The 27,840-nt window shown below is 49.9% G+C and overlaps 2 protein-coding genes across 5 annotated transcripts; one reads left to right on the forward strand and one right to left on the reverse strand.

The window, feature by feature from the left end:
• On the reverse strand, window positions 1–12,622 carry TMEM74B (transmembrane protein 74B; the record flags this gene model as incomplete). The annotated part of the gene is given in 3 exon segments (XM_082431422.1): window positions 1–6,731; window positions 12,482–12,598; window positions 12,601–12,622. Coding segments are annotated over 3 exon segments (879 nt in total). The 3' UTR covers window positions 1–5,991.
• LOC309645806 (uncharacterized protein C20orf202) lies at window positions 11,389–27,840 on the forward strand. 4 transcript variants are annotated; one of them, XM_082431418.1, is made up of 5 exons: window positions 11,389–11,656; window positions 12,311–12,467; window positions 23,470–23,537; window positions 24,093–24,270; window positions 26,479–27,840. In XM_082431418.1, the coding sequence occupies exons 2-5, from the start codon at window positions 12,420–12,422 to the stop codon at window positions 26,710–26,712; spliced, it is 528 nt and encodes a 175-aa protein (XP_082287544.1). In that variant the 5' UTR covers window positions 11,389–11,656; window positions 12,311–12,419; the 3' UTR covers window positions 26,713–27,840. The 4 variants fall into 4 exon arrangements, with proteins under 4 accessions (XP_082287544.1, XP_082287545.1, XP_082287547.1 ...); XM_082431419.1 differs by having other exon boundaries at window positions 11,406–11,509; window positions 12,387–12,467; XM_082431421.1 differs by having other exon boundaries at window positions 11,548–11,656; window positions 12,387–12,467.

The raw sequence follows: 27,840 nt of genomic DNA on the forward strand, positions 1-27,840 counted from the left end.
TTTGGGACCCTTCTTTCATCTTTGGCGGGGGAGGGTGGAAACTCTCAGGAGGAGAATCAGATGGCTGGCAGGTGAGTCAGCAATAGTAGCAACTCACCTGTGGGTGCCTAACCCCCAGGAGTGGCTTTAGTGAAAGGAGATGTAGACACAGAGAAATAAAAAAGAGGAGGATAGGGAGAGACTGGTTGAAAAGAATTGGGAGAGGGAGAGAGATGGCCTTTTCTGAATGCCCTTTACCCTAAGTCATTATTGGCTCCGATGCCCTGCCACCCGCGAAAAGGTTGGCATGGCAGCCGCCTTGTTCCCCTGTCCTCCCTGCTCCCCTGGGGCCAGCTTTCCTGCCAGAAGATCCTTCCACTCACTAACCTTCCCCCAGGCCCAGGAGAACAGCAGCCTCCACCTCGACCTTGGCAGCTCGGAGGCTGAGAAGGGACAGGCTGCAGAGATGGAGGCCTGGAGTTCAAGGTTATGTCCTCTGGCTGCACTTGGACAGTCCCATGGACTGGCCTCCCCAATGCCAGCATCACCCCTACAATGCACCTGCCCTCAGAAGAGTCTTCCTGGGGCTTCCTTGGTGGTGCAGTAGTTAAGAATCCGCCTGCCAATGCAGGGGACACAGATTCGAGCCCTGGTCCAGGAAGATCCCACATGCCGTGGAGCAACTAAGCCCATACGCTGCAACTACTGAGCCTGTGCTCTAGAGCCCGCGAGCCACAGCTACTGAGCCAATGTGCCACAACTACTGAAGCCCAGGCGCCTAGAGCCCGTGCTCCACAACAGGAGAAGCCACCACAATGAGAAGCCCGAGCACCGCAACGAAGAGTAGCCCCCGCTCACCGCAACTAGAGAAAGCCCAGATGCGGCAAAGAAGACCCAACGCAGCCAAAAATAAAATAAATAAAATAAATAAATTAAAAAAAAAAGAAGAGTCTTCCTGCCACACACATCTATAAGCAATCATATGGCTGACAGTGGGTTCTCCCCACGTACCAGGCCCCTAGGTATGCGCTATACCAGTATGAACTCCGAGTCCTCCTAACAACCCTGTGAGTTAAGGACTGTGGTTGCCCCCCAGCCTGTAGATGATGAAATGCAAGCCCCCACTATGATGGCCCTGCTCTCCAGCATGCCTCATCTCAACACTCCAGCCCAGAACCTGCAGGCCTCCCACCCACCCCTGCCCCTCCCCAGTACACACCAGGCTGCCTCTGAGCCTCTGCTCATGCTTTTCCTCTCTGCCCGGAATACCTTTCCTGCTCCCCATTCTCACCCCACACTGGATACTGCCTCATTGTTTAAGAATCCTGGGCTTCCCTGGTGGCGCAGTGGTTGAGAATCTGCCTGCCAATGCAGGGTACACGGGTTCGTGCCCCGGTCTGGGAAGATCCCACATGCCGCAGAGCAACTAGGCCCGTGAGCCACGGCTGCTGAGCCTGCGCGTCTGGAGCCTCTGCTCCGCAACAAGAGAGGCTGCGACAGTGAGAGGCCCGCGCACCGCGATGAAGAGTGGCCCCCGCTCACTGCAACTACAGAATGCCCTCGCACAGAAACGAAGACCCAACACAGCAAAAATAAATAAATAAATTTATAAGTCCTACTTCCTGTTTAAAAAAAAAAAAGAATCCTATTAGACATCACCCCTTCCAGGAAAGCCTTTTCTGACCCCAACTTAATCAGATACCCCCTCTGTGCCAACACTCCCCCACCTGGCCCCACATACACAGCCCTCTGGGCACTGTCCTGTTTCCCCAGGGGCAGGGCCCATGTGTCCCTGTAGTGCCCCACCCAGGGAAGAATACAGATAGGTGTGAATGAACGAACAAATGAATAGTTAACATTATTGAGTGAATTATGAAGTGCCAGGCACTATGCTAAGTGCTTTACAGGTATTTCATTTACTGCTCACTATGCCTTATGGGGAAGGTGCTATCATTTAACAGATGAAGAAACAGCAGCTCAGAGGAATTAGACATCCACTAAGCATCCAGGCCATCCGACCCCAGAGCCAGTACCCTTATACTATTACATGGTGGGCGCTCCTCACTGGACTCTCTCCGTAAGGCGCTCTGCCCCCAATCCCTCTGAGACTGGAGTAGGGAGAAAGCTCAGAAGTGCTTGGTCCCCTTGGAGGAGGAAGGTAGTAATCCTGCCGCCCTCTGCACCATTCAGGTCTCCTGGGCCTGCCCATTTGCTCAAGGACAACCCGACCCAGGAAGAGGGTTGATCTTGGGAAGAGGGTGTTGGGGCCAAAGAAAAGAAGATACAGAGGGCCAGGGTTGCTACTGTCTTTAGCCAGGCTCTGGCCATTGGGGCAGAGGCTCTCCTCCAAGGAGGGGGGTTGGGACCCTGGGGAGCCTCGTGACTAAATCCTACCCAACTCCACTATGCCTTCTCCCTGAAGACACCCAACATCTGACCAGTAAATGCTAATGTACCTCCACTGACAAGGACTTCCCTATCACTCCAACCCAGGCAAAATCTCAGCAAGCTTCTCCTTCCCTTAGCTGAAACTCATCTCCTTGGGGACATCAAGAGGAGCCCACTCTCTCGGGAGAAACCAACAGACCCAACTGGAGGACATCTCCTTGCCTCTTGTCAGTGCCACTGACCCTCCCCTTTCCTCCCAGACAGAACCCTTAGAACCCTGCCTCCTGTGGCTTCTTCATAATGCCTCATTTCCTCCCCCTCCTCTTGCCCTTCCAAAGCTCTCCAGACATGGTACCATGGTCTTAACTTTGGAAAGCCCTCTTCTTGTGTTTCCTGATCCCCTCAGTCCCAAGAGAAGGCAGAGTGGGAAGGTTTCTAGTCTCACTCTGGAAGACCAGAGAGGTAGAATAGTTTGCCCAAAGGCCCACAGGGAAGGGCTGCCTTCCAGGAGCAGCAAGTGCAAAGGCCCTGAGGTGGGAGTGTGCCTGGCATGTTGAGTGTGCCTGCAAGGAGGCAAGCATGGCTGCCGTGGAGTGAGCAGAGGCTAGGGTGGGAGATAAGGTCAGAGAGGCACAGGGCCCAGATTGTGTAGGCCTTTTACAGGCCACTGTGAGGGATGGACCTGAAGCTTATGCAATTTAGGGAGCTGTCCTCTTTTAAAAAAACAAAATTACAAATAAAAGTTTGACCCAGGGCCTTGGAAGGAGCCTGGGCAAGTGAGGAGCCTGGATGGTAAATCTACCCTTGAGTGGCGAGAAAGGTGGCTTTTGCCTGGAATGAGAGGGAGCCATAGGACAGTTTCGAGCAGAGGAGCTACCTGACCGAATTAACCTTTGAATAGGATCTGCCTGGCCGCAGAGTGGAACATGAACTGGGGCAGAGTAGAGGAATTAGGGCACTAATGAGCAACCTGAGCCAGGCAGTTATGGCTGAGGGGCAGGCAGGGGTCAGATTCCAAAGGTGGAACCAACAAGATCTGCTGATGGGTAGAATGGGAGGCTCGAGAGAAGTAAGAAGGGTTGACCCTGAGGTTTTAGGCCTAATCCAGTTATCTTCAACTGGCGTGGGGAAGGAGCGTGAACATGGTAACTGGACCTCATACACTCAGGCCTCTAACTTCTCTATGATTTTCACCAACCCCCCTCTCCCCGCAAGGAGGCTGAGGCCGAAGTTTCATTCCTCCCACTTCCCAAAGAAAACAATACTCAGGATACTTAGAGAGATAGAGTACCTTGCCCAAGGCCACACAGACAATAAATGGCAGACCCTGGATTCAAACCCAGGTTTTACCAACTCCAAAATCAGTTATCTGTTCTCATACACCAGGAAAAGCAAGGTTTGGGGACCCTAGTAGACTGTCGGGTGGGAGAGGGAGTTCCTGCAGATGAGGCACATTTCGGCTACCACAGGGTCCCTTGGGACCACTTCACACCTACCCCCAAAAAACCTGCAAAGAAAGTTCTCGGCACCCTACACCATGCTCCCTCCTGACCCTGTTTCTGATCCACTGGCTGGGAGATCTCAGCTGCAATCTTGGGGAAATGTTTTTGGCATCGCTCAAGTTTTCTTAACACATTGACAAAGTAATGACTGCTTCCATCCCTTTTACACATTTCCTAAAGGAGTTTCTGTATTAGGATGCAAAGCTGGCTTCTCTGACTTAGAGAAAACCTGAGATTCCTGGTTTAACCTAGATTTAATCTTCTAATAGATTTAGCCCCTAAAAACAATCCATTGCATTTAAACTGACAATATCTCACAATAATCCATTTGGCTTGGATTGATATTTTTATTATCATTTTGGATATGAAAGGCCCATCATTTGGGATGTTCAATTCTACTACCTAGAATGGCTCATGCCATTTTCTGCCTCCACTCCTTGCTTGGAGACTTGACTTGTGAATCTTTCACCATCTTGAGGCTTTGTCCTTTTCAAACCACACCTCTTAAACACCAGGAACAGAACCTGGCAGGCCAAGCTGAATAGCCTTTGTCCCCTCCAGCCCTCCCCCAGCCCCCTACTCCTGGCAAAACCTGCCAGCAGGAGCAGATATTTGATCCGTCATAGAAGCTATGATGTTACACTGCCCAGATGTTCAACTCACCGGACTGAAGGCTCAGGTTACAGATAATCAGGGCTGCTCTAGCCTACAGACCCCATGCCCACCCTATCCTCCCACCCTGAAGAGTCAGTTAGGATCAATGTCCCACATGGCCAACTGAGATGGAGTACGTAGGACCTGCATGGGTCGGGGGCTCACAGAAATGACCCCTTTAGAGTCTTCACACCAGTGGCCTAGAAGGCACGTACTCTCAAAGCCCTCTAGGGCCTTTCAGAATGGACGATGCCCTCCCCCAGTCCTCAAACACCTTTATCTCCTTGCCTGCTAGGGCCCACTTCCTTTCTTTGTCAGTAGTTTAAAGAGAGTCTGGACAGAGCCTGGAAACAGTCGACAAGAGAAACAGAACAAATGTGATCAATATGGCTAGAATTTTCAGGCCACCAGAATGTGCCTGATTTCTCCCTAAATAAATTGGGACTGCACTTTACAGCTAGGGGAGTTGGGGAAGGAAGGTTACAAATTCAGCATTAAAAAAAATTTTTTTTTCTGTTACCAGAATAAGGTCAGGCCTAAGAGACATACTATTGAGGAAGGGGAGGTAATGAAGGCCCACACTGTGTCCACAGAAATACAACAAAGCCCTTACCCTTTCCTGTTTGAAACATCCCCCCGCCCTTGTCCAGGGAGTTAGTGAAAACTGTGCACATGACTTTGTAAAATGTGTGCTAAGATCTAGTCACTGCAGGTAATTCAATTCCAAGACCAAGACCAGGCTGTAGCAAACTCTGGATTTAGCCCAGTCTAACCTGAGGATTTAGGGGGTCCTTTAACAGGACCGTGTGAGATGCTGGCTGTGTGACACTGGTGGCCACCAACACTGGGTCAGAGAATGGTCAGCACCTGCCAGACACTCTCGTCCCCTGAAGGAGCGGCCAGATGCAGAAACTGGGCTCCCATTCCATATAGGAATTCCTAGGGCAGAACTGGAGGGGCCATCCCTCTCACCTCACAGTCAGGGGGACTGAGGCCTGGAGTGGGGAGGTCATCCCAGGGCTGACTTCTCCCCTCATCATGAAGCCACCTCCCACCTTAGACAGTCAGGGCTCAAAGCCAAGTTTGCCCAACACCCAAACATGGCTGATGAGGACGGCAGAGGACCCGGAATTCCCCAAGGCATGGGGAACAGGATGGGCAGCCTTTCAGACAGCTCTCAGTCCTCGGACAGGCCAAGAAACTCATCCTCCAAGGGCAGCAGTTTCCAAACTTTTGTATTTTTAGCAGCAGAAGCCATCCTTCAAACAAAACCTTATGCAAAACCTCAAACTACAAAACAGATCGGGGGCAGCAGCTCTCCCAAGCAAAGCCTGGGCCAGGCCCCAAGCTCCTCCTCCAGCACCCAGGACTCCTTCCACGGGGCCCTATGTGGAGCTCAGTCCGAAACCCCAGACTCGGGGGCCTTGTAGCCCTGAAGCTGAAGCAGCCAGATAGGGTGGGCTCTTACTTAAGACCCCTGGAGGGTGCGGCTGGTCTCCAAGACCTGGATGACTTCGTTCTCCACCAGGGCCTGGCTCCCATCCCCACTGAGCTGTCTCATGCGCAGGTTAATGGAGCCGTAGGTCTTCCTGGAGCCCCTGCCAGGGACGAAGTTTGGCCGGCGGTACAGCTCTCCCTTGCACAGGGAGACCATCAGCAGCACGGACAAAAGCATGCCGCCCACTGTGAGCAGCCCCAGGCCTGCAATGATGCACTTGTCCAGGTGTGAGCCCAGGCGCGCATAGTACATTTCTAGTCGTTCCATCTCCCGTGCTGACACTGTGTCCGGGTTGACACGCGCCTCTCGGGGGATGGCGTACGCAGTCACCACCAGGAGGATCCCGCTCACCAGGAAAACCAGAGCGGAAACGAAGCCGTAATCCACCGGGCGGCTCACAGGCTCCAGGCCTGGCCCCTCTTCTGAACGCAGGGACAGGGCGTCCCTCTGGGATCGGGGCCATGAGCGGACGCCCTCAGGGGGGCTGGGGGAGCTGCACAGTCTGGCATCCCCAGGGTTCTGGAAATGAGTCTCGTGCTCCTCCGAAAAGAAGCAGGCATTCTCCACACCCTCCCTGCGTGGGGCCGCTGGACCCAGAGGAGCTGGTCTCCTTGGGGCCTGGGGACCATTGCTCAGTGTCTTCAGTTCCAGACCAGGGGGAGATGCCATTGGGAAGGCGGGCCCCAGCTCATCCCTTGGCCGCTTGGCAGCTAGAAGAGAAAACAGAAAGTCAGTGGAATTTAGCAAACCTCTACTGAGAGCCTGCTGGTGCCAGACATCACAGAAGGCCCCGAGAGATGTGAAGGTGAGTCAGGCCCAGTTTCCACCGGGGGGAGCCCGCCAGCCAGAGGGGGAGGCAGGGAATAAGACAATGACAGAGCAGTGAGACCCAATCCGCGCTAGGATCCTGCTTCACCACTGGTGGGCATGGGGCTTTGGGCAATTCCCGTATCCTCTCTGGGCCTGTTTCCCTCTATATTAAATGACAGTAATACTACCACTCCCTACTTAACAGGGCTGATATAGGGATTGAGTTAATCCATATAAAGTGCTCAGAATAGTAAGTACTCAGTAAGTATCAGCAATGAGCTATTATTATGATGGAGGGAATTTAAATACAGTAGATAGGTTCTAATCCCAGCGTCACCACTTGAGCTTAGGCAAGTGAGGTGACCTTTCCAGACTCAATTTTCTCATCTGTTAAATGTGAATAAGCCAAATGTCTCCCTCATAGGGATGATGTGAGGATTTCATAAAATAAGGCATTTAAGGCCCCTGCCAGTTCAATTAATGGACACTGTTGTGATGAAGTGAGACTGACTGGGGGCAGGGGAAGGGGTAGAGATGAAGGGGTCGTAAGAATAAAGAGGAGAAAGTTAGGGAAGCTTCTAGGAGTTGGTGGCATTTAAGCCAAACCTTGGAGGATGAGTGGGAAATCCCCCAGCAGTGAGAGGGGACAAGGGCATTCTGGAGAGGGAGAAGGGGTGCCTTGGAGGTCAGCTGGGACCAGCTCGCTAAGGACTCTGAAAACCAGGCCAAGGAGCCAGGGAGGCGAGGTGTTGGGGATGGGAAGGCTAACGTCGCCTAGGTTTTGGAAAGCTCTCTCTGGCTGCTGCATGGAGGACAGACAGGATGGGGAAGGAGGAGAGTGGAGGCCAGGGGTCCAGGGAGGAACCCAGCATGGTCAGGGGAGGCATGGAAGCTGAGAGGGCAAAGAGAAAGGAGCATATTTGAGAGCCATGACTAAGGTCAAGGCCAAATGCCTTTATGTAAATAGAAGATGGGAGGACCTGGATGCGGACCACAGAAGGGGAGCTGGGAGAGGAGCGGGTAAGGGGGTACTCTCTGCTCAAAGAGGAGACACCCTACCCAAGTACCTGAATACACACCCACACAGAGAGACAGACAGCACATGTGCCAAAGGATACCAGCTTACAGCCCATGGGCCATATTTGGCTCATAGAAGTTTTGCTTCTTTTTGTTTCTGGTCTGTTCATCTGGTTTTTGGTGAAGCAGTTGCCAATATATAAAAAGCAAAAGATTTTACACTTCATTTTTTAATTTATTTTTTTAAATAGATCTTTATTGGAGTATAATTGCTTTACTATACTGTGTTAGTTTCTGTTGCACAACAAAGCGAATCAGCCATATGCACACACATGCCCCCATATCCCCTCCCTCTTGAGCCTCCCTCCCATCCTTCCTATGCTACCCCTGTAGGTCATCACAAAGCACCGAGCTGATCTCCCTGTGCTATGCAGCTGCTTCCCACCAGCCAACTATTTTACATTTAGTGTATATATGTCGATGCTACTCTCACTTCGCCCCAGCTTCACCCTCCCACCCCATGTCCTCAAGTCCATTCTCTATGTCTACCTCTTTATTCCTGCCCTGCAACTAGGTTCATCAGTACCCCCCGTTTTTTTTTTTTAGATTCCATATATATGCGTTAGCATACGGTATTTGTTTTTCTCTATCTGACTTACTTCACTCTGTATGACAGACTCTAGGTCCATGCACCTCACTACAAATAACTCAATTTCATTTCTTTTTATGGCTGAGTAATATTCCATTGTATATATGTGCCACATCTTCTTTATCCATTCATCTGTCAATGGACATTTAGGTTGGTCCCATGTCCTGGCTATTGTAAATAGTGCTGCAATGAACATTTTACACTTTAAACCTTGGATGCCTGGCTTCTCTTGCAAATGGAAAGAATCTGACCACCCTAGCCCCCATTCCCTCACAGCCACACTCAGCTGGAGCTGATGATGGAATCCTCCCTCAGGCAGATCTGGTGCTCCCCCGACAGGCCCCACCTGGCATGTAGAACTCCTGATCCCACAGCAGAACTACCCCGTTCCCCCTGAACACTGATGTACTGTGGGCACATACACCACAGACCCAAGTCCCCACACTGCACAGAGACCCCCAGGTGCAGAGTGGCTCATATGCCCTAGTGTGTCTACACACACGTACACAGGATTCTAGACCTTCCTCTGCATTCGTGTGCCTGAATTTATTCTCCAGTTCTCTGTGCTTCAGTGTGTGTGTGTGTGTGTGTGTGTGTGTGTGTGTGTGTGTGTGTGTGTGAGAGAGAGGGAGAGAGAGAGAGAGAGAGTGGATATAAGCAAATGAATGAAGTGAAAATGAATGGAATGAATGAAATTCAAAGAGCCTCAGGGCAAGAAGGCACGTTTTTCGATCTTTCTGATCTTCCTTCCAACATGGACTTGCATCAGACACCTCCTCTTAGCACACACAGGGCCTTTCATCTGAGTACAAAGCCTGTTTCCACTTACAACCCATCTCTATGACCATGTCCCTTTTTCCTGAGTTCCAATTTAATAAATGTTTACTGAGCACCTACACTCCCTGTTGGGCCCTATTGCAGGCACTTCACTCAGGAGTATTGTGTATAACCCTCACAAGCCCCAGGAGCAGTATTACTATCTCCATTTTACAAAATGTGGCCAAGATCCCATGGCATGCATGTGGGGGCCAGGAGTTGAAAGCAGGTTCTCCAAGAATTGTTATCACTTAAAAGCCTGCAAACCCACATACTCTTGTACCAGTAGCATCATTCCGCCCTCCTTCCCTGGTCTTCCAGGCCTCATTTGTAGATTCTCTACTTTATCCCACTGTTTAACATCAAGCACGAGCAGCTTGAGGGCAGGGATATGTCTGGGTCCGCAGCCCCCTGCACAGGGCTTGGAACACAGCCAGCCCTCAGGAATGGTTTGGCAACCTGCCCAGGCAGACAATCCTTCCCACACACAGGGTGGGGAGTGCCTACTCAGGGCCAGGCTCTGCCCAGACTGCTCCCACTTTCCAGTAAACCAAGAGGAGAGGTGTGTTCATTGGCTTTTTTTACTTTTGGCACCAAAAGCATTTTCCTGAGTGCCCAGCCAGTAACAGGGACTGGCAGTGACCACTCCTGCCCAGTTGGTGTCCAGATGTGGTCCCCCACCCATGTCTTCAGCATCCTCCACAGAACTCAGCCCCTGGAGTGGCCCAGGAACCCCCTTCCCAGACCAACACATTGATGTTTCCATATCCCAGAAAAAACCCAGGACACCCAAATTCTTGGAGCAGGGCTCTTTCACCTGGCAGGAACCCAAAACTTTGTCCTTAGGATGCCAGCAGAGTTAGGAAGAGGGTGGAGGAAAAGGAAGTTCCCTCTTACCTAGAGTTGCTATGTATCTGACACACAGGTTCAGAGATACCCACCACTTACAAGGGCATGCCCAGTCAATTATCCAAAACATAAGCAGAAACAGACAAGCTGATAATGATGCTGGTGTCCACTGCTCACACCCCACAACTGTACCAGGAACACTCCAGTTTCATCTGCAGTCCAGCAGGACCTGAAAAGCACACCCCAGTTCCACACTCATACCCCCAGGGGCCTTTTCCACATGCAACATTCACAGACATGGGAAGCCACGCAGTGTGAGCCACAGATCCACAGACCACATTGGTACCCACACCCCAGCAAGGGACAGAGCTGGTTACACACACACACACACACACACACACACACACACACAGAGTTTACTACCCTCAGGACTGCTAAGATCCACCAAGATCCCCCCAGGCCCAGCACCCCACCCACTGGTGTGCACTAACACGCGGGGAGACAGACGCACAGCGGGAGTGGGTAAGCTTCACAAAACCCAATCGATAGACACACGCACGAGTTGTACACAAAGCCTTGGGCGCTCAGATATGTCCACGCTGTTATACCCAAAGTTCCGCGCGGAAAGCCCCAGCACCCCGACTGCCCGCCGCACCCGCGCGCCCGCCAGCCCGCAGCTCACACCCCCTGCTCCTGCCCTTGACCACAAACGCCGCTGGGCCAGGCCAGGCCGGACCGGGCTGAGCGGCGCCGGTAGCCAGGCGGCCAGGCGGCCCAAGAAGGCCGGGATCTGCGAGGACAGGCGTGCGCCCGGGTCCCCTCGCCTCGTGTCCTTCGGCCGGGCCGCGAGGTCAGGCTAGCTCTGCTTGGCCGCCCCTCCCCGCCTCGGGCCCTCGGTCTCCCGCCGCCCCTCGCAGTCCCCTTTTCGCGTGCGTACCTGTGCCGGGCCTCCCTCACTGCCTCCCCACGCGGGAGGCGAGGGCGCCGGGCAACGGCGAGGGCGCCTCCTCCCCGTGCGCCTCCCCGCAGCCGGTGCCCGCCCGCCGGTGTCTGTGCTGCGGCGCAGACCGGGAGGGAGCGGGCCCGGCCGCCGCCTCCTCCTCGCCCTCCCCGGCTCCCGCCCCCTTCCCGGCCGGGCCGGGCTCGGCCCGGAGAAGCTGCCGCGGCGCACTTACCTGCTCGCACCGCGCGGGGCTGTACGGAGGCGGCCACGGCCTCTGGGGGCTCCGGGGAGGGAAGGACGGGGAAGGGGAGGGAGCCGGGGATCACCGAGCGCAGCGGATCGAGCTCCGCCCGCGGCCGGCGAGGGCGCCGGGAGAGTTAGCGCGGGGAGGCATTGGGAGGAGGGTAACGGACTAGGGTGAGAGTGGGGGGACATGGCTCCATCCTCCTCCCCGCCCCCTCCCTTGGGGCAGATCTGTTTCGCCAGCACCTGGGCTTAGGGAACTGAAGCCTTCAGCCCGTGGTGCCTGGGCGCAGGGGCGAGGCGCGGGGGTGAGTGCTGAAAGAGACCCCTCCCTCGGCCGCCGGCCTCGCCCCTCGGCTGGGGAGCCCCTACTGCGCCAAGCCCCCACTCTTCCTCCGCTCCTCACCCCCTCCCACACACACAGCCCTCAACCCACAACCCATGGTCCTCTCCGAGGTCCTTAGGTCGGGATAGTCTTCTCTGGCGTTTGCGGCTCCGTGGCTCAAGGGCGCCACCTGAAGGCTGAAAGGAAGCCTCTGAAGACCACCCCTCACCCCCAAACACACACGCGCGCGCGCGCGCGCGCTCCTCCTTTTTCCCTGCTCTTCTTTTTTTGTGGGACACTGAGGTACACAGCCCAAGACGGGTGTTATCTTGGAGGATTGCCAATGGCCACACACACCTTCTCCCTCCAAGGCCCAGCTGTAGTGCCCCCTCCCCTGGGAAGCCTAGCTGGCTGCCCCACACACTCCCTCGCCCCAGGGGCCCCTACAGCGCTCTCTTTGCCTGCATTATTGTCCTTATTTCTGAGAGTTGTGATTTTCAGTAAGTGCCAGCCTCCCTCATCAGACTGGCACCTCCTGGAGAACAGGGCCCCTGTCTGATCCCCCCCAGAGCCCAGCGGTGGGTTTGGGTGAACAGGTGGTGAGTAGGGCAGATTTCACTATTTCTCTCCTTTAAAGGGCTCAGATTAAGGTGAATCAAGTGAGGTGCCTAGAGCACAAAAGTTAAGGAGACTCTCCCCCTTTGGGGGCCCAGGTCAAGCCCAGAGAGGAGTTTGGTCTGAAGATCATGGGGTTTCCGGAAGTCTCCGTGGCCAGCTCACTCTCGTGGCCTCAGGTAAGTCCTCCCGCCTCTCTGAGCCTCAGTGTTCGCCTCTGCCAATGGAATCATGAAAATGCAGACTCCAGGAGATTTGGGAGGGTCAGCAGAGATCAACCATCTGGAAGGACAGGCAGATGGGGATGCCTGTCCTGGCTCCTCAGCCACCTCATGTGAGAACCTGACCTGTCCTGCTCCAAAGGCCTGTGCCATCCTTGACAAGCAGGACAGTGGAGGCCACCCTGGAGGCCAGATGCCCAGGCTTTTAAGGCCAGTGCGACAGAGACCTGGGCAGGACCTCCGGGGATGGGAGGGTTTCAGTCTCTTCCTGCCTTCCAGAAGCCTGACCTATTGTTAGGGACTTCAAAAGGAAGCTGGCTGTGGCACCAGACTCCCGAGAGAATCCCAGCTCCACCACTCATGGGTGTGTGGCCTCGTCCCCTCTCAGAGTTCAGTTTCCTCATCTGTTTAATGGACTTAGTAAGGGTTATAGGGATTAGATGAGATACTCCCTGTAAAGCGCACACAGTTCCCTCCCTCAGCTCTGCCTCAGAGCCTTTGCCTTTGCTGTTCCTTCTGCCTGGGACACTCTTCTTCCTGAGACCCCCAGAGCTCGCCCTCACTTCCTTCACGTCTTTGCTCAAATGTCACCTTCTCAGAGACACCTTCCCACATCACCCTTTTAAAACTAGCAGTGCCCCAGTACCCTTTACTCCTTAACTCTGAATTTTTCTCCATAGCATTTATCAACTCCTGACAGTTGCTTATTTCTTTCTTTATTGTCACCACCACTAAAATATGTGTCAAGGGGCAGAAGCTTTGCCTGTTTCCCTCCCTCCTGTATCCCCAGACACTAGAAAAGGAGCCAAACACATAGGAGGCCCTTGATAAATATTTATTGAATAAAGAATGGAGAAAATGAGCAAATATTTATTGAGCTCCTATTATATACTGATTAATTAGGTAGACTTCATCCCTACCCTCTAGAAGTTTGTATTCCAGTGAGAGAAAAGGATAAGTAAATGTAACACTGCCACAGAGCAAAGGTACATAGTGCTGTTCAAGCTTACAGCAAGGTGCTGACCTAGTCTGGGAGATGGGGATGGCTCCTGGCTCCCCTGCAGAAGTGAGGACTGAGCCGAGATTGAAAGGATGAATAGGAGGCAACTAGGTAAAGACAGCAGGAAAAGAGGCCCAGCAGAGGGACTGGCATGGGCAAGGGCCCTGGGGTGGAAGAGAGTATGGTGAGTGTGAGGCTTGACGGAGACCAGGGTGGTTGCCCTGAAGGGCTCAATAAGGAACGCTGGAGATGAGGCTGGACTATCTGTGAGTCAGGTCTGAGAATCCTTGTAAGCCAAGCAGTTGGTTCTTTATCCCCAGAGCAGTGGGGAGCCATTGATCTGTGTGAGTAAAGAGTTAACAAACTTTTCCTCTTCTGCATGAGAATTTGACCTTTGGTTAACTGTCTAGCTCTGTTTCCTTGGAAACAGATAAACATATATCCCTCTGTTACTAGGCAACATTGCTATGATAAAAATGACCCCAAGGAGGGGCCTAGAATGATCCATGTGGTAATGGATTAGAATTGGAGCTATCAGTATGAACTCATGTTTAGCATAATATTGATACAGATGAGTACATATTTATGATACACGTGATAGATAACTATAAATGTATATATACACAAGTCAGTATACACTATATTTCCTTTCTCTGTCAGCTGAGAGGACCTAGCTGCATGACACTGCATAGCAACAAGCGCACCTGGTGCCCAGATCTTGGTTTCTAATACCACTCTCCAATAAAAGGAACCAGGGAGAAATGGCTGATTCTAGGACTGGAGCAGGAAATGTACAAGACAAGCCTGGAGCATCTGGTAGTGCCAGAAAGGAAAGAAGGAACAAACCACACGCACACACACACACACACACACACACACACAATGATGGGGGTATGCCAAAGGACATAGAGGCTGACTAAAAGAGCTCCTAATAGCCAAAGTGAGAAAAATTTGATCAAAAAAATAAATATTGGATTGTAACCTAAAATATGATAAATGAAAAAAAAATGGGGGGGAAAAGATAAATCTCTGATGCAGAATTCCAAATATTCCATCCTCAAGGAAGAGCAACATAACGCCCCAATTCTTTTTTTTTTTTTTTAGACTTCTGTGTAGAGATTTTTTAATACAATTTTTAAATGTTACATTCCCTTTACAGTTATTACAAAATATTGGCTATATTCCCCCGGGTTGTACAATACATTCTTGTAGCCTATCTTACACACAATAGTTTGTACCTCCCACCCCCCCACCTCTGTATTGTCCCTCCCCCCTCCCCACTGGTAACCACTAGTTTATTCTCTATTATTTGTGCATAACTCCCCAATTCTTAAGTGTGGGCTGAACATAGTGCCATTCAGAGAGTACAATATGGAAGTGGGGGGTGGAGATAATTTTATAGTGGAGAAACTGACAAACCTGATTACCTCAGCCAGGGGATCAAAGTCAACATCAACAGTCAAATTATGTTAATAGTATGTATCCTTGATATGATGTGATGGGAATGGCACTTTACCTCTGTGATCTCTCTCACAGAACCCATAACCCCAGTCTAACCATGAGATAAACATCACACAAATCCCAACTGAGGGACATTTTACAAAATACCTGACCTCAGAACTGTCAAAACAAGGAAAGTCTGAGAAACTGTCACAGTCAAGAGGAGCCTTAAAGATGCATGATGGCTAAATGTACTATGGTGTCCTGCATGAGATCCTGGAATAGGAAAAAAGGACATTAGGTAAATAAATCTGAATAAAGTGTGGACTTTAGCTAATAATAATGGATCAATATTGGTTCATTAATTTTAACAAATTTATCATACTAATATAAGGTGTTAATAATAGAAGAAATTGGGGATGGGTATATGGGAACTCTTTGTGCTACCTTCCCAATTTTTCTGTAAATCTAAAACTGTTCTAAAAACTAAAGGTTTTTTTTTTTTTTCTTAAAGACCCCTGATTGGTAAATTGCATCTGGGATGAGAGGAACTATAAATACCTGGTGGGAAATCATATTTTGGGCTTCATGAGCATGGTGACTCATGTAATTGGGCAGGTACAAAGGTATCGGCTCCCAGGGGACATGAAGCTTTTAAGCCAGGATGACTCCTACACCCACCAGATGGCGATTCATTTCCTTGAACCTGTGCTGTACTGCTCTGGTACACATTCAGCAAGGACTCCCCCGCTGAAAGGGAGAGTTGAGTGCTGATGCTAGCATTGAGTGCCATTCTAGCAAGCTGAGGTTCCTGTCTTATATCCATCAGAGTATGTCAATGCCACGTATGGCTTATGGTCATCTGTTGAGTCTGAGTGTGTAGTTGAACCTAAGAAGACTCCTTGTGGACATTGCAGTGGGTGATAAGCAGGGGAATGACGTGATCAGATTTGCATTTTGAAAACATTCTCCCTCTGGCTGCTCCCAGGTGCAAGGGGACAAGAGAGATAGCAGAGACCATCAGGAGGTTATTGTGGTCATGTTGGCATGTGATAAGTCCTCAATCAATTCACTGCAGTTATGTATCTATGAGACGTGTGGGTCTGTGGGAGAATGTTCTTGTAGAATATTAGAATATCACTTAATCCAGAATTTTCCAAAGGGTAGTGGTAATGACATGATTTCTTGGTGTTATATAGATAAATGTGTTTGGTTATCTATGGCTGCACCCCAAAATTTATCAGCTTGAAAGAAAATTATTTATTTGCTCAGTTTTGCAGTTTGGGCTGGATTCGGTGGGGGCAGCTCAATTCTTCTCTACATGGTGTCAGCTGGGGTGGTACAAACAGCTGGGAACTGGCTGTGGGTTTTTCTATTATCTACCACACTCTCCAGGTGGCTAGCGTGGGCTTCCTTATACAATGGTGGTCTCAAGGTAGTCAGAGTTTTTTATGGCACTCAACTTTCCCAGAGTACAAAAGCAGAAGCTGTTGGAGCTTTCTAAAGCTGAGGGAACAGTCACAGGGTCACTTCTGCTGCATTCTAATTGCTTTAGTGAAGGTCACAGGCCAGCCCAGAGTCAAGGGGAGGGGTCTACCTAAGTGTATGAATACTGAGAGGCATGGATCACTGGAGGGAGTAACAGTCTCCCACCATCTATCCTGTATCTATATACACACACACCCATGTGTATATGTATTCATTTTAATGGCTAGGTATTTATTTTATTCTAATGTGTTTTAGAAAAATAGATAACTAGCTCATGAAACTAAAGACCACATGGATAATATTGCTTAGAATGAGGACAGAAAAATATATGAGTCTGTATGGAGTTGGAGCAACATATTCTGCTGGTTTCCCCCACTATCCACTCTCCTTTTCTTCCACTGGGATAGACTTGTTGACTGATAGCTAGCACAGTGCACTCAGAATAAGGATTCCATTTCCCAGCCTCCCTTGCAGTTATGTATGACCAAGTAGGCAATAAGCCATTATTCATCATCAGAGGAGAAGGTGTGGGCAAAATGCATTAAGTGTTCTTAAAGGAAGGGGATATGCCCTCCTTCTCCCCTTTTGTCATTCCTGCTGCCAGGATGCAGACCTGATGGCTGGGGCTGGAGCAGTAGTCTTGGACCCTGAGCTGGAAGCATGTTAGGATCGGGGAGCAACAAAATTGAAGGAATCTAGATCCCAGATGATCATGGAAACACCAGCCTGGGATAGTTTCCCACACTTTTATTTGTTAGAGAAGTAAACTCTTGTATAAGCTACTATTACCTGGAATTTTCTGTCACTCAGAAGAGCTATTCCTATCTAATATGATCGGTTTAAAGACAAATACAAGTAAATCAAAGTAGAGGTGGTAGGCAAAACCAAGAAGGAGGTATGTGAGTAGCTGAAGTTTGAAAAATACAGATCCAATCTGACCTCCTGTGTTCCAGGTGAGAAAACTCTGAATACAGCCTTCAGTGTGTCCAAAAGGGTGATATGAAAGAATAACCCAGGCAAACTTGAAATTTCACTAGAGGAAGAAAGGGGGAGAAAGGGAAAGTATTCCTGGAGGAGGGAATAACTCTTAACAGGCTCAGGGATGAAGTAATAGTAATGAATTACTTGTGTGTTTATTTTAATTGACAAACACTTAGGTAGCCCTCTCCATATGCCAGGCAATATTCTAAGTGCTTTACAAACTTTAACTCACTTAATTATCGTAACCACCTTATCATGCAGGTGCTATGATTATCTCCATTTTAAGATGAGGAAGTGGAGGCAAGAGTGGTTAATAACTTGCCCAAGGTCACACAGCCAGTTTACGACATTTCTGGGATTCAAGTCCAGACCCCAACTAAGTGCTGATAGTCACTATGCTGAGTTCCACCATAATTTTCAAAACATGTGCAAAATTCCTGAGCTGTTAATGTTATTCTCCCCACCCCCCCCCCCTTTTTTTTTTTTTTTGGCCGAGCCACAAGGCTTGCAGGATCTTAGTTCCCCAACCAGGGATTGAACCCAGGCCACCACAGTGAAAGCGCCGAGTCTTAACCACTGGACCGCCAGGGAATTCCTAATCCCCTTTTCTACATTTAGGAAAACTGAATGCCAAAGAGAGGAGATTGCTCTGTAGCCACACTGAGGGGTAGTAGAAGTACAACCAGAACCAAGGGCCTTGACTTGCAGATGGATTTGGGAACCTCAGATAGACCTAAAGTCCCAGGGCTGATTGGCTGCATGCCTACTCTCCCTACCCCATTCAGTTTTATCTCCCACTCATTCACCTGCGGAGGGAATTGGGGCTCAAATCAACTGGCCAACTTGCCTCAGAGTCACACCCAAGGCTAGCTGCGGCCAAGAAACACTTTTCCCACAGTTCCACTCTGCTTCCAGAGTCTCCACCACCTCGTCAGGGTCAGAGGCTGTGCTTCCCTGACATAAGGACATAGGGTTGTGTACTGGGTACCTGGGCATGGGACAGGTGTGTATAGGATACACGTACACAGGGTACAGAGCAGAAGAGCTAGAATACCCGTATACAGGACACTCATGCGCAGAAGAGGTGCAGGGGACTCATGTGTACAGGGCACGCATGGATAGGATGTGTCATAGGTTGAGTTCCCCCAGAAGTAAACCTGAGACAAGAATTTGAGGGCACGTGGTTTATCTGAGAGGGGGTTCCAGGAAGCACTGTAGAGGAGTGGGGAAGTTAGACACGGAAGGGACGGGAAGGCTTCCGATGTACCGGTGAGCAAGCACATGGCTGCTGCAGGCAACTGGGACTCAGTCCCGCTGGACTGAGTATTGTCCCACCTGAGAGCTGAGGGAAGGGAGCTATTTATCTACCATCTCCTTTTTGCCAGCACTTCCAGCCTGTCCTCTGCACAGGTCAAGCAAGTTCCTTAAACAGAGAGTCAGATGTGCTTTGCAGTAGGAAGCCCTGGGCACATATGGAGAAGGGGAATGTCAGGGGGATGTGGGTGGAACCCTGGCAGCATTTGCTACAGGACACAGAGGTGCAGGGCATGTTCAGGACCGATGAGTACACAGATAAAGGGCACAGGCAGAAGACAAATGATCAGATTACCAGCCTTGCTGTCCGGGGTGAAGGGAGGGCCTGCTGGGAGGGGGTAAATAGACTTGGGACCCCCAAGTCAACTGGTCCTCCATCCATGTGCTCCAGCTGGCTGCTGTGATGGCATGTGCTTGCGTGGTAGGAAAGGTGGGCTTAAGGACTCTCACAATGTGGAAGCTTCTCTCTGCTAAACTTCCACCTTATTTGTATTTTACAAAGTGGGGATGAGGGCAAAGGTGCCCAGGATAGAAGAGGGACTGCCCTCAAGGATGGGTAGGGCCTTAGATTAGGAGTTAGACACGGAGGCAGAGCTCAGTGACATCACTGAGCCCACCTGCCCCATCCAAGAGATGGAAATAACTCTGCGCATGTGTCTCAGGGCAGGTCATCTACTACTCTTGCATCTTGGGTTCCCTGTCTGCCCAGTGAGCATCACGGAAGTCCTCTCCCTGCTATGGACTTCACAGAGCTGTTGTGAGGAGCAGATCAGGTCACAAACAAGAAGACACTGGGAAGAGAATAAAATATATAGGTGGGGGGATTATGGAAGGGCCTGAGTGGGGGAAATCAAGGAACCTGGCTTCTCCCTCTAGCTCTGCTGCTGTATTTTTAGGATATTGGTTTGACTCCTGTAATAAAGAGACCCAAAATGATAGTGCCTTTAATAAAACCGAATTCATTTCTCTTTCATGTAAAAGCATACACAGCAGTTAAGGCTGATATGGTGGCTTCACAAGTCATAGGAGACCTCAGTTCTTTTTATCTTGTTGCTCTGCCATCCTCCACCTGGTGGTACAAGATGGCTGCTCCACCTCCAGCCCTTATGACTATATTCCAGTCAGCAGAAGGAGAAGCAGGGGCAGGGGCAGGAACCCTCCTTCCTCCTTTTAAGGGCACAGCCCAGAAATTGCACACATCACATCCATTCATATCCCACTGACCAGGATTTAATCATCTGACCACACTTCCCTGCCGGGGAGTCTAGGGATAGTCTTTTGCCATGTGTGAATGGGAGAAGGGATATTGAGGAACAACCTGCAATTTGTGCCACAGCTGCTGACTTGTTTGGGCAACTCACATCACCATCTGAGCCATGGTTTCTTCATCTGCAAATTTATTCATTCATCCATTCATTCATATATTCATTCATTCATATATATATTCCAGGCTTGTGATATAAAGTACGATTTTTGAACCACTTGATTGCTAATGAACTCGCCTACTAGCTGGACCATAAGCCCTGTGAGGTCAGGTGTGAGGTCTTTCTTACTCACCGCCATACCTCTGGCATCCAGGGCAGAGTCTTGTCTGGCACTTGGAAGCCATATTACCAGCTGCCCATGGATGATGCATGGGTGACCATTCTGGCTTTGATAATTAGTGAGGACATTTTTCCTTGCTGAGGAGTTTAAGTTCTTTCCTTTCCTAGGCCTCCTGGCTCCACCTCCCCTTCTCCCCATGTGCCAAGGCTTTCCTAGCCTATGAAATAAAATGTTCTCTGAGCCAGAATCGTGAGAGTGGGCTTAAAAATAAATGAAAGTGTGTCAAAACAAGTTAACCACAAGAAATGTCTTCCCAGGATAATTCAGTGTAGGCACTGGAGGCCAAGGACAGAGCATCAGACTCTAATAGCCAAGCACTCCTATAACACCACTCCTGTGTCGGGCAGAGAACCTGCTGGGCTGCCCAGGACGGCAGCAGATGGCCTAGCCTGAGCCCCCGCTTGACCCTCCACCCCTGCAAGACAACAGGCAAGACCCTCCCACACAGGTCAGGGAGAACAGGTTCTAATTCCAGCCCTGTTGCTTACCTGCTGGGGTGATCCTAGGAAAATCTATGCCTCTTTGAGCCTCAGTTTCCTCACGTGTAAAAAGGGGTTAATAATAGGCTCTTAATCAACTATAAAATGCAGATAAAAATGGTACCTACCTCGTAGGCAGTGGTTCCCAAATGTTCTCAGTTCATGGCATCCTTATCATCTCTGTAATTTTTTCACAGTGCACCAGGCCCGAAGAAATGTCTAACAGTTGTTTGTTAAATTAGGTTCAAACAGCTTAATAGTAGTTTGTACAGTATCCAACAGATATTATTGTTTTTCCCTCAAATTTTAAAAATATTTTGCAGTGCCTCTGTGAGTTTTCTGAAGTGCCTCTGGGTGCCTTGGCACTCAGTTTGGGAACTGCAGTCATAAGGTTTTGAGGATGAAATGAGGTTGTGTTGTCAGGGGCTTATCACAATGCCTGGTCTGGAGTCAGAGAGCAGTAAATGTTAATTGTCCTAAATCATCCTCCAGTCTCTCTAGGCCTTTCTGTGTCTCCTGCCGCTGCCACCCAGCAACTCTTCCTGCCTCCAGCTCCTGCCATCTCATGGTTTCTGCTTGCCGCCTTCCCTCTGGACCCCTCGGGGCCTGTGGCCCTGCTTCTGAACTAACTTCCTTCTTGTATAGAATCGCCAGCCCCCCTTCTTCATTCCTCCCTAACTCCACACATGGCACAATCTCTTCATAGGTAGAGTATACATTCTGACCTCTTAATTTGGGGCTTGGCTGTGTGACTCACTTTGCTTACATGGCAAAAGTGACAGCTTTATTGTTCTGAGCCTGTCTCAAGAGGCCTCACATGGTTCCACTTGCTCTCTATCCTCTGCCATTGCCAAGAGAAGAACTTGCCCCAGTAGCCCAGTGATTCTAGGAGGAGGACAAGAGACCCATGGCGAAGGCTCGGATCTGCAGACCTGAAGACCGATGCAGACCATCTTAGCCAAACCACAAACTCAAGAGCAAAAATAAACAGTTGTTTGAAGGTATGGAGTTTTGGAGAGTTTCATTACACAGTAGTCTTGTGACAATCCAATCCCTCTAACTGTGGCAAATTCAAGTTCTCTGAGAGAAGGTCTGATTGGATCATTTGGTCACCACCCAGAACATAACTGCTTTCACACCATCACCCACAAGCCGAGGGTCTCCCTCCTGTCCAGTCTGCAGGTGGCTGCCTTGGGCTGGGACACCCATTTCTGATCCAAGCAGTTGTCCCATAATTACAGGGTCAAGTGACACAAAGCCTGGTGACCTGCCTGGAAGCAATCATTTCTGGCCCCTGTGTTCAGAAGGGGTGTGAGTGTGGCAAGCAGGAGATTCTTGGATCCTCTTTGGTTCTGAAGAGTGACAGCTAAACTAGGAGAAATTGCACATAAAATTTTCTCTGCATGTGGCAGTCAGAATGCATCTTAAGCTGTAAACTCCAGGGTATAAGAAATGTGATGTTTCTTACAGCTCATTTTTGTAACTATTTTGAGCCTCATTATGCTTAAGATGGAAAGGATGAGGCTCAAGCTCACATAGAAGATTTGGTACCACCGGGTTAGAACCCAGGTGTCCTGGCTTCCTATACAGTGTCCTGGCCCCCTTCCCTGCCCAGTCAGTCTCACACTTGGAAGGATGCTGTAGGTCCCATCTCTGAGCCAGTGGAGCCCCTTCTCCAGCCTCCCTGATCGTCTGGGCTGTGCTTCCCCACTCCACCGGCTGAGTGCCCACTGCTTGGAAGAATTCTACGCAACACTTTCCTCCTACTGAGTCCTAATCTGCCTCCCTATGTCCTGTATCGCCTGCCCTAACTCTGTCTTCTGGCACTACACTTAAATGTACACTCTTTTTTCTTTAATTTATAAACATTTACTATAATTTTTACTTCTATAAATTCTATTTAGCTATTTTTCATATCTGCCTTTTAAAATAGTGTCTTTTTTCTTATGTTTTTGAATTCTTTTGTATGACTTTAATTCTTTTCAAAATACTTTTTTTTTTTAAATCTCATCTGAAGTTCTTAGGGGAAGTGGGGTCTAATCCTGCTGTTGCTGGTGTCTGCTGACTCTCACTTATGGTGGATGGTTTCCTTGTGTGGTTTGTAATTTGGGGCTAAGAGTTCACCTTCAGTGGAGCTTTACCTGTGGACAGCTTGTGTAGCCCAGTTGAGGGCAAGTCCCTCCAAAACAGGTTAAGTTTGCTTTGCTGGTCACCTCAGCTCCTTACCTGGGATCACTATGTTAATTCTTAGTTTGGGGTTCCTATTTCAAGTGGATAGAATACATTTTTTAAAAGCCTGCATGAGAATAGATCCTATTTATTGGCATCATAGTATTAACTTGATTATAGTTTGTTTCCATCCACTAGGATGTCAGCTCCAGCCTTTGTCTCTCTGATTTTGGGCTCTACTCCTCTATCTGCCTACAGCGGAATTTTAAACACAGTAGGCACTCAGAAAGTATTTGTTGAAAGAGAGAATTAAAGGATGCCCACTTCACAGTGTGTTGTGAAGAATAAATGGGATGTCAGTTAGAACTGTGTTTGCCCAATTAAAAATTGGGTTTCTTGCCTCATATAACAGGCAGATGATGTTGGTGATTCTGTGACTGAGTGATTTCAATGACTCTGCAATTTTCTTGGCCTTTGGTCTTAGGGTTGCAAGATGGTTACTGTAGCTCCAGGCATCACATCCACATTCAAGGCAGAAGGAAGTAGAAGAAAGTAAGAGTAAAGGGGAAGCATCATTGACATTTTTCCTTATCATGTAGGTAATATTTTCCTAGAAGTCTAACAGCAAATTTCTGCTTTGATCTCATTTGCTAGAAATGGGGCGCATGGGCATCCAGAAGAAAGGGGACTTGGAAAGTGAGCATTTCCCTTATCTATAGACTCTATAGATAGGTGAGGGAGGGAGGGAGAGGACTGGGGACACAGATGTGCCATCTGCCCCAAATGAGGTTTTATATATCTGTGTGTATATATATATATATATATATATATAACAAAGCATTTAGAGCAAAACAAGCCCTCAGAAAGGGGATACCTATTTTCATAATAATTATTAATTTTATCATTTAAAGCTTTATAGTCTCTGTGATCCTGTTGGCATCAGATTTGGATTCTGGAGCCCATAGTCACTGAGGCACCCATACCCCAGTGATCTCCCTCCCCCCACCCCTTGTTCTATTCAGAGCACTGAAGCCCTTTAAAAAAAAATCACACACACTACATTTTCCAATGTCAGCCACTTCCTGCTCTCATTAACTCCATCCTCAGTGACTTAGCCAGACCCTGCTCCTGGCCTGAAGCAGAGAGCAGACTGTCCAAGTCAAAGGTCCCTCAGGCCCATCACCAGGTCAGCATCAAGGTCTCTCCCAAGGACGCTGAGATGAAAACAGCAGAAGAGCCAACCTCAAGTCTTGGGCAGACCCTGGAGTGGCTGAGAAAGGAGCTGGTAAGGCTTTACATTTCTTTTTACCTGGCGCTTTCACACCATATATTCCAAGGTTCCCTGGTTCCCCCACTCCCAGGTGCCCCCTAGGCTGGGGCAGAGCTTCAGGCTGGGGTGTAGGCCCTGCAGGCACCCCTGGGACCAGCCACATACTGCAAAATCACCACCTCAGGTGCTGGGATAAGTAGGTCGTGGCCTACATAGGAGGCTCTGGTTGCGGTACTTGCCTGACTGGTTTTAGAATTACACTGAGTCCTGGTATGTGCCCAGCTCTGCAGCTGTGTGGCCTCTAGCAAGTGGCTTTACCTCTTTGAACTTCAGTCTCCTTATTGTAAAATGGGGATAACAATAGTACCAGCACCACAAGGGTTATTGTAAGAATTTGGTGAGGAGATGGTGTAATTCACTTAGTGCCTGCGTGGCACATTTATGTTGGCTGTTACAATCCTGACCCAGCTGGATATGGAGTACATCAGCTGTCTTAGCCTGGGTCTTCTAGAAAGCAGAGGCTTGCAAGGATTGGGGTATTAACCGTTTATTTGGAGGTACAAGCCCAGAGTGGTGAGAGGGAGGGAAATAGGGAGTGGACGCAAAGGCCAATGCTATTTGAGGAGATGCCTTGTGTTACCAAGCTGGCTGCCACTTAGAAAGGAGCCCTAAAGAGGCCCAGAGGCTCTCTCAGCTGCCGGTTTACCTGGCTTCGGGATTCTCTGCAGGGGTTGAAGGAGGATCTGCACCCTGGGGGAGAGAAGAAGAGGAAGTTTATCTGCCCAGCTCACTCCTGTCTCGCATTTCCTGTCTGTAAGGCTCCACCCCATGGGGCACTAACTCACCTGAACTTATGAGCTGTGTCACTTGGCCCCTCAGTGGCTGCTCAGGAAGCCAGGCCTTATGCCTCTCCTTGTGATGTTTTCTCCAAGTCCAAAAATAGAGGGGAGCCCCAAAGTATGTGGGGACACCAGCCCAGAGAGAGAAGGAGGTGGTTTGGGGAACCACAGAAGGCACCCAAAGTTTGTATTCCAATACGCCAGCTTCTTCTTCTGGGGAGGGACAGAGAGGATTGTCCAAAAATGACCTGTCTGGGTTGCCAGGAAACAGACTAGCTGGGAACCAACCCTGTCCTCACCTCGGTGGGAGGGGCTGACCCAGTAGGGCTTCTCATGGGCCCAGGGGACTCCAGCAGCAGGAACTTCAGCTTCTTACAGTCCTCAGGGATCTAGAGGCTGGGTGGCAGTCCCTCCCCGTGCTCCCCCTAAACACTAGGCACTACACTGAGACTGCTTAGTACCTGAACCCAAAGTGATGATTTCCACTTGATAAAGTACCTCTCTTGTCTCCTACCCATGAGGAGGGAGAACAGGTAGGGGTGGGGGGAAGCCTACCCGGGGCACAGCCTCCCGGGGCCAAACGTCCTCTGCCTCCACATGATGCCAAGAGATGAGCCTTGAGTCTCCACTTGCTGGTCCCTGACTTGCAAATTTCTCAGTCAAGTGTGTTTTTATTTATTTATTTATTTATGGCTGTGTGTTGGGTCTTCGTTTCTGTGCGAGGGCTTCCTCTAGTTGTTGCAAGTAGGGGCCACTCTTCATCACGGTGCGCGGGCCTCTCACTATCACGGCCTCTCTTGTTGCGGAGCACAGGCTCCAGACGCGCAGGCTCAGTAATTGTGGCTCACGGGCCCAGCCGCTCCGCGGCATGTGGGATCTTCCCAGACCAGGGCTCTAACCCGTGTCCCCTGCATTGGCAGGCAGATTCTCAACAACTGCGCCACCAGGGAAGCCCAGTCAAGTGTGTTTTTAACCTCCATCACAGGGAATTTACATGACATCACAAGGGCTCCCGTCTGGAGCCCAGCCAAGAAGCCCCACTTGACCATCAGTGAAGTATGTCAGTCACTTTATGCAGCAGAAGGAACAAGTCAGTGACACCAGCAACTGCCACTGATGAGCACTGATGAAAGTCTGGTGCTCTCCCTCCTTTCCTGGGATTATATCAGCCCCCAAAGTCCTGGTGGAATCTAAAACAGGGGAGAGAGGCTTGAAAGGCAAGTAATTTGCTTTCTAGTTTGCAAATGAAGAAACTGAGGCTTCGGTGGACATGGCTTCTATGAGGCTGTGGGCTTGTCTCCAATGAGACAATGATAGGAGCAGGCTTTCTGGGGGAACATCCAGCCCTCTGGCCGCCCCCTCACAGACTCCTTCTTTCTCCTAGGCTGAGATGCAGGTCCAAGACCAGAGACTCCTGTTCACGCTGAAGCATCTTCACAGTGTCCTGGAGGAGCTGCGTGCAGAGAGTGCCCACTGGGAGGATGCCAGATCCAGTGGCGGGACCTCCCCCATCAGACCTCGAGCAGGCTCGGAAGGCAGGGGCCACCAGCCCTTTTCCTCCAGGGGCCTGGCCCAGCTCCTCCAAGGGGTAGACAGCAGACGAAGCTCCCTCCCTTAACAGGCCAGAGATGACCCTGACTTTAAACCCTCCCCCCACTAGTCTAAACTTTGATTGTGATGAGAGAGAGCACCGGAATGGGAGTCAGGAAGGCCGGTCTCTGGGTTCACCCCTGCCCTCATTCACTGTGTGTCCCTGGACCTGTCACTCAGCTTCTCTGTGTCACTCTTTCCTCTCCTGTCACTTCTCAGGGTTTGCACAAATAAAGTATCGGATGTGAACACATTTGGAAAACACAAACATGTTACATGGCTTCTGGAAAGCACCATGGTGGAAATCCTATTCTTAGGAATTTCCCACAAGGTGATTGTTAAAGAAAGGGCTCAATGTACCAGGATGTTTATCTAGTGTTGCCATGGCAAAAATACAGAACCCCGTGCAGTGACTTGACGGTTGTTTTCTGTCTTCCCGGCAGGCCTTCTTATTCCCCTTTATCTGAAAGCAACAGGCCCTACAACCACCCTGGCCATAGGGATGGGCATGTAACCAGGCCTGGCCAATTACAATTCATGGTCATCCTAACAACATGATTGGCCCAATGAGTGGGCATGTGGCTCAACAGAGCCAATCACAGCCCTTCTCTGGGATTGCCCTCTTGATTCTTGTTCTACTGCGGTTGCAAACCTGGGGCTGCCAGTGGCCATGATCGCTGTCAGGTGAGGGAGACCTGCTGGCAGTAGGAAAGAAAGAGGCTAATCTTCAAAGAGAAGCAGAGAGAGGGCCACACAAGAGATGGGCAGAGAGGAAGGGTGCTGGCTCTTTTTAGTCCCTGGTTTCAGACCCTAATTCTGTGAGTTACTCCTGCTGTCTTTCCAGAGCAAAAACCAGTAAATTCTACCACCACCACCCACAAAGGCACACACCAGTTTGTTTTTGCTTAAGCTGATTTGAATAAGGTTTCCCTTATTTGCAACCAAAACAGTCCAGATGGTCAAAGAAGCAAAGAAGAGAAATCATGAAAAAAATGGCATTTCTGACAACCGAGTTTGGCAGGCAGGCAACAAGGTGTATGATGTGGCAGAACCCTCAATTGTATGAGGTGCAGGAGTCATAACTTTGAAAAATTATATCCGCCTATAAGAAAGATATAAATGGAACAGGTGAAAATAAAGTCCTGGTGTTAACATG

Source organism: Balaenoptera physalus (assembly GCF_965194825.1).
Source record: "Balaenoptera physalus genome assembly, chromosome: 16".
Taxonomy (NCBI): Eukaryota; Metazoa; Chordata; class Mammalia; order Artiodactyla; family Balaenopteridae; genus Balaenoptera; species Balaenoptera physalus.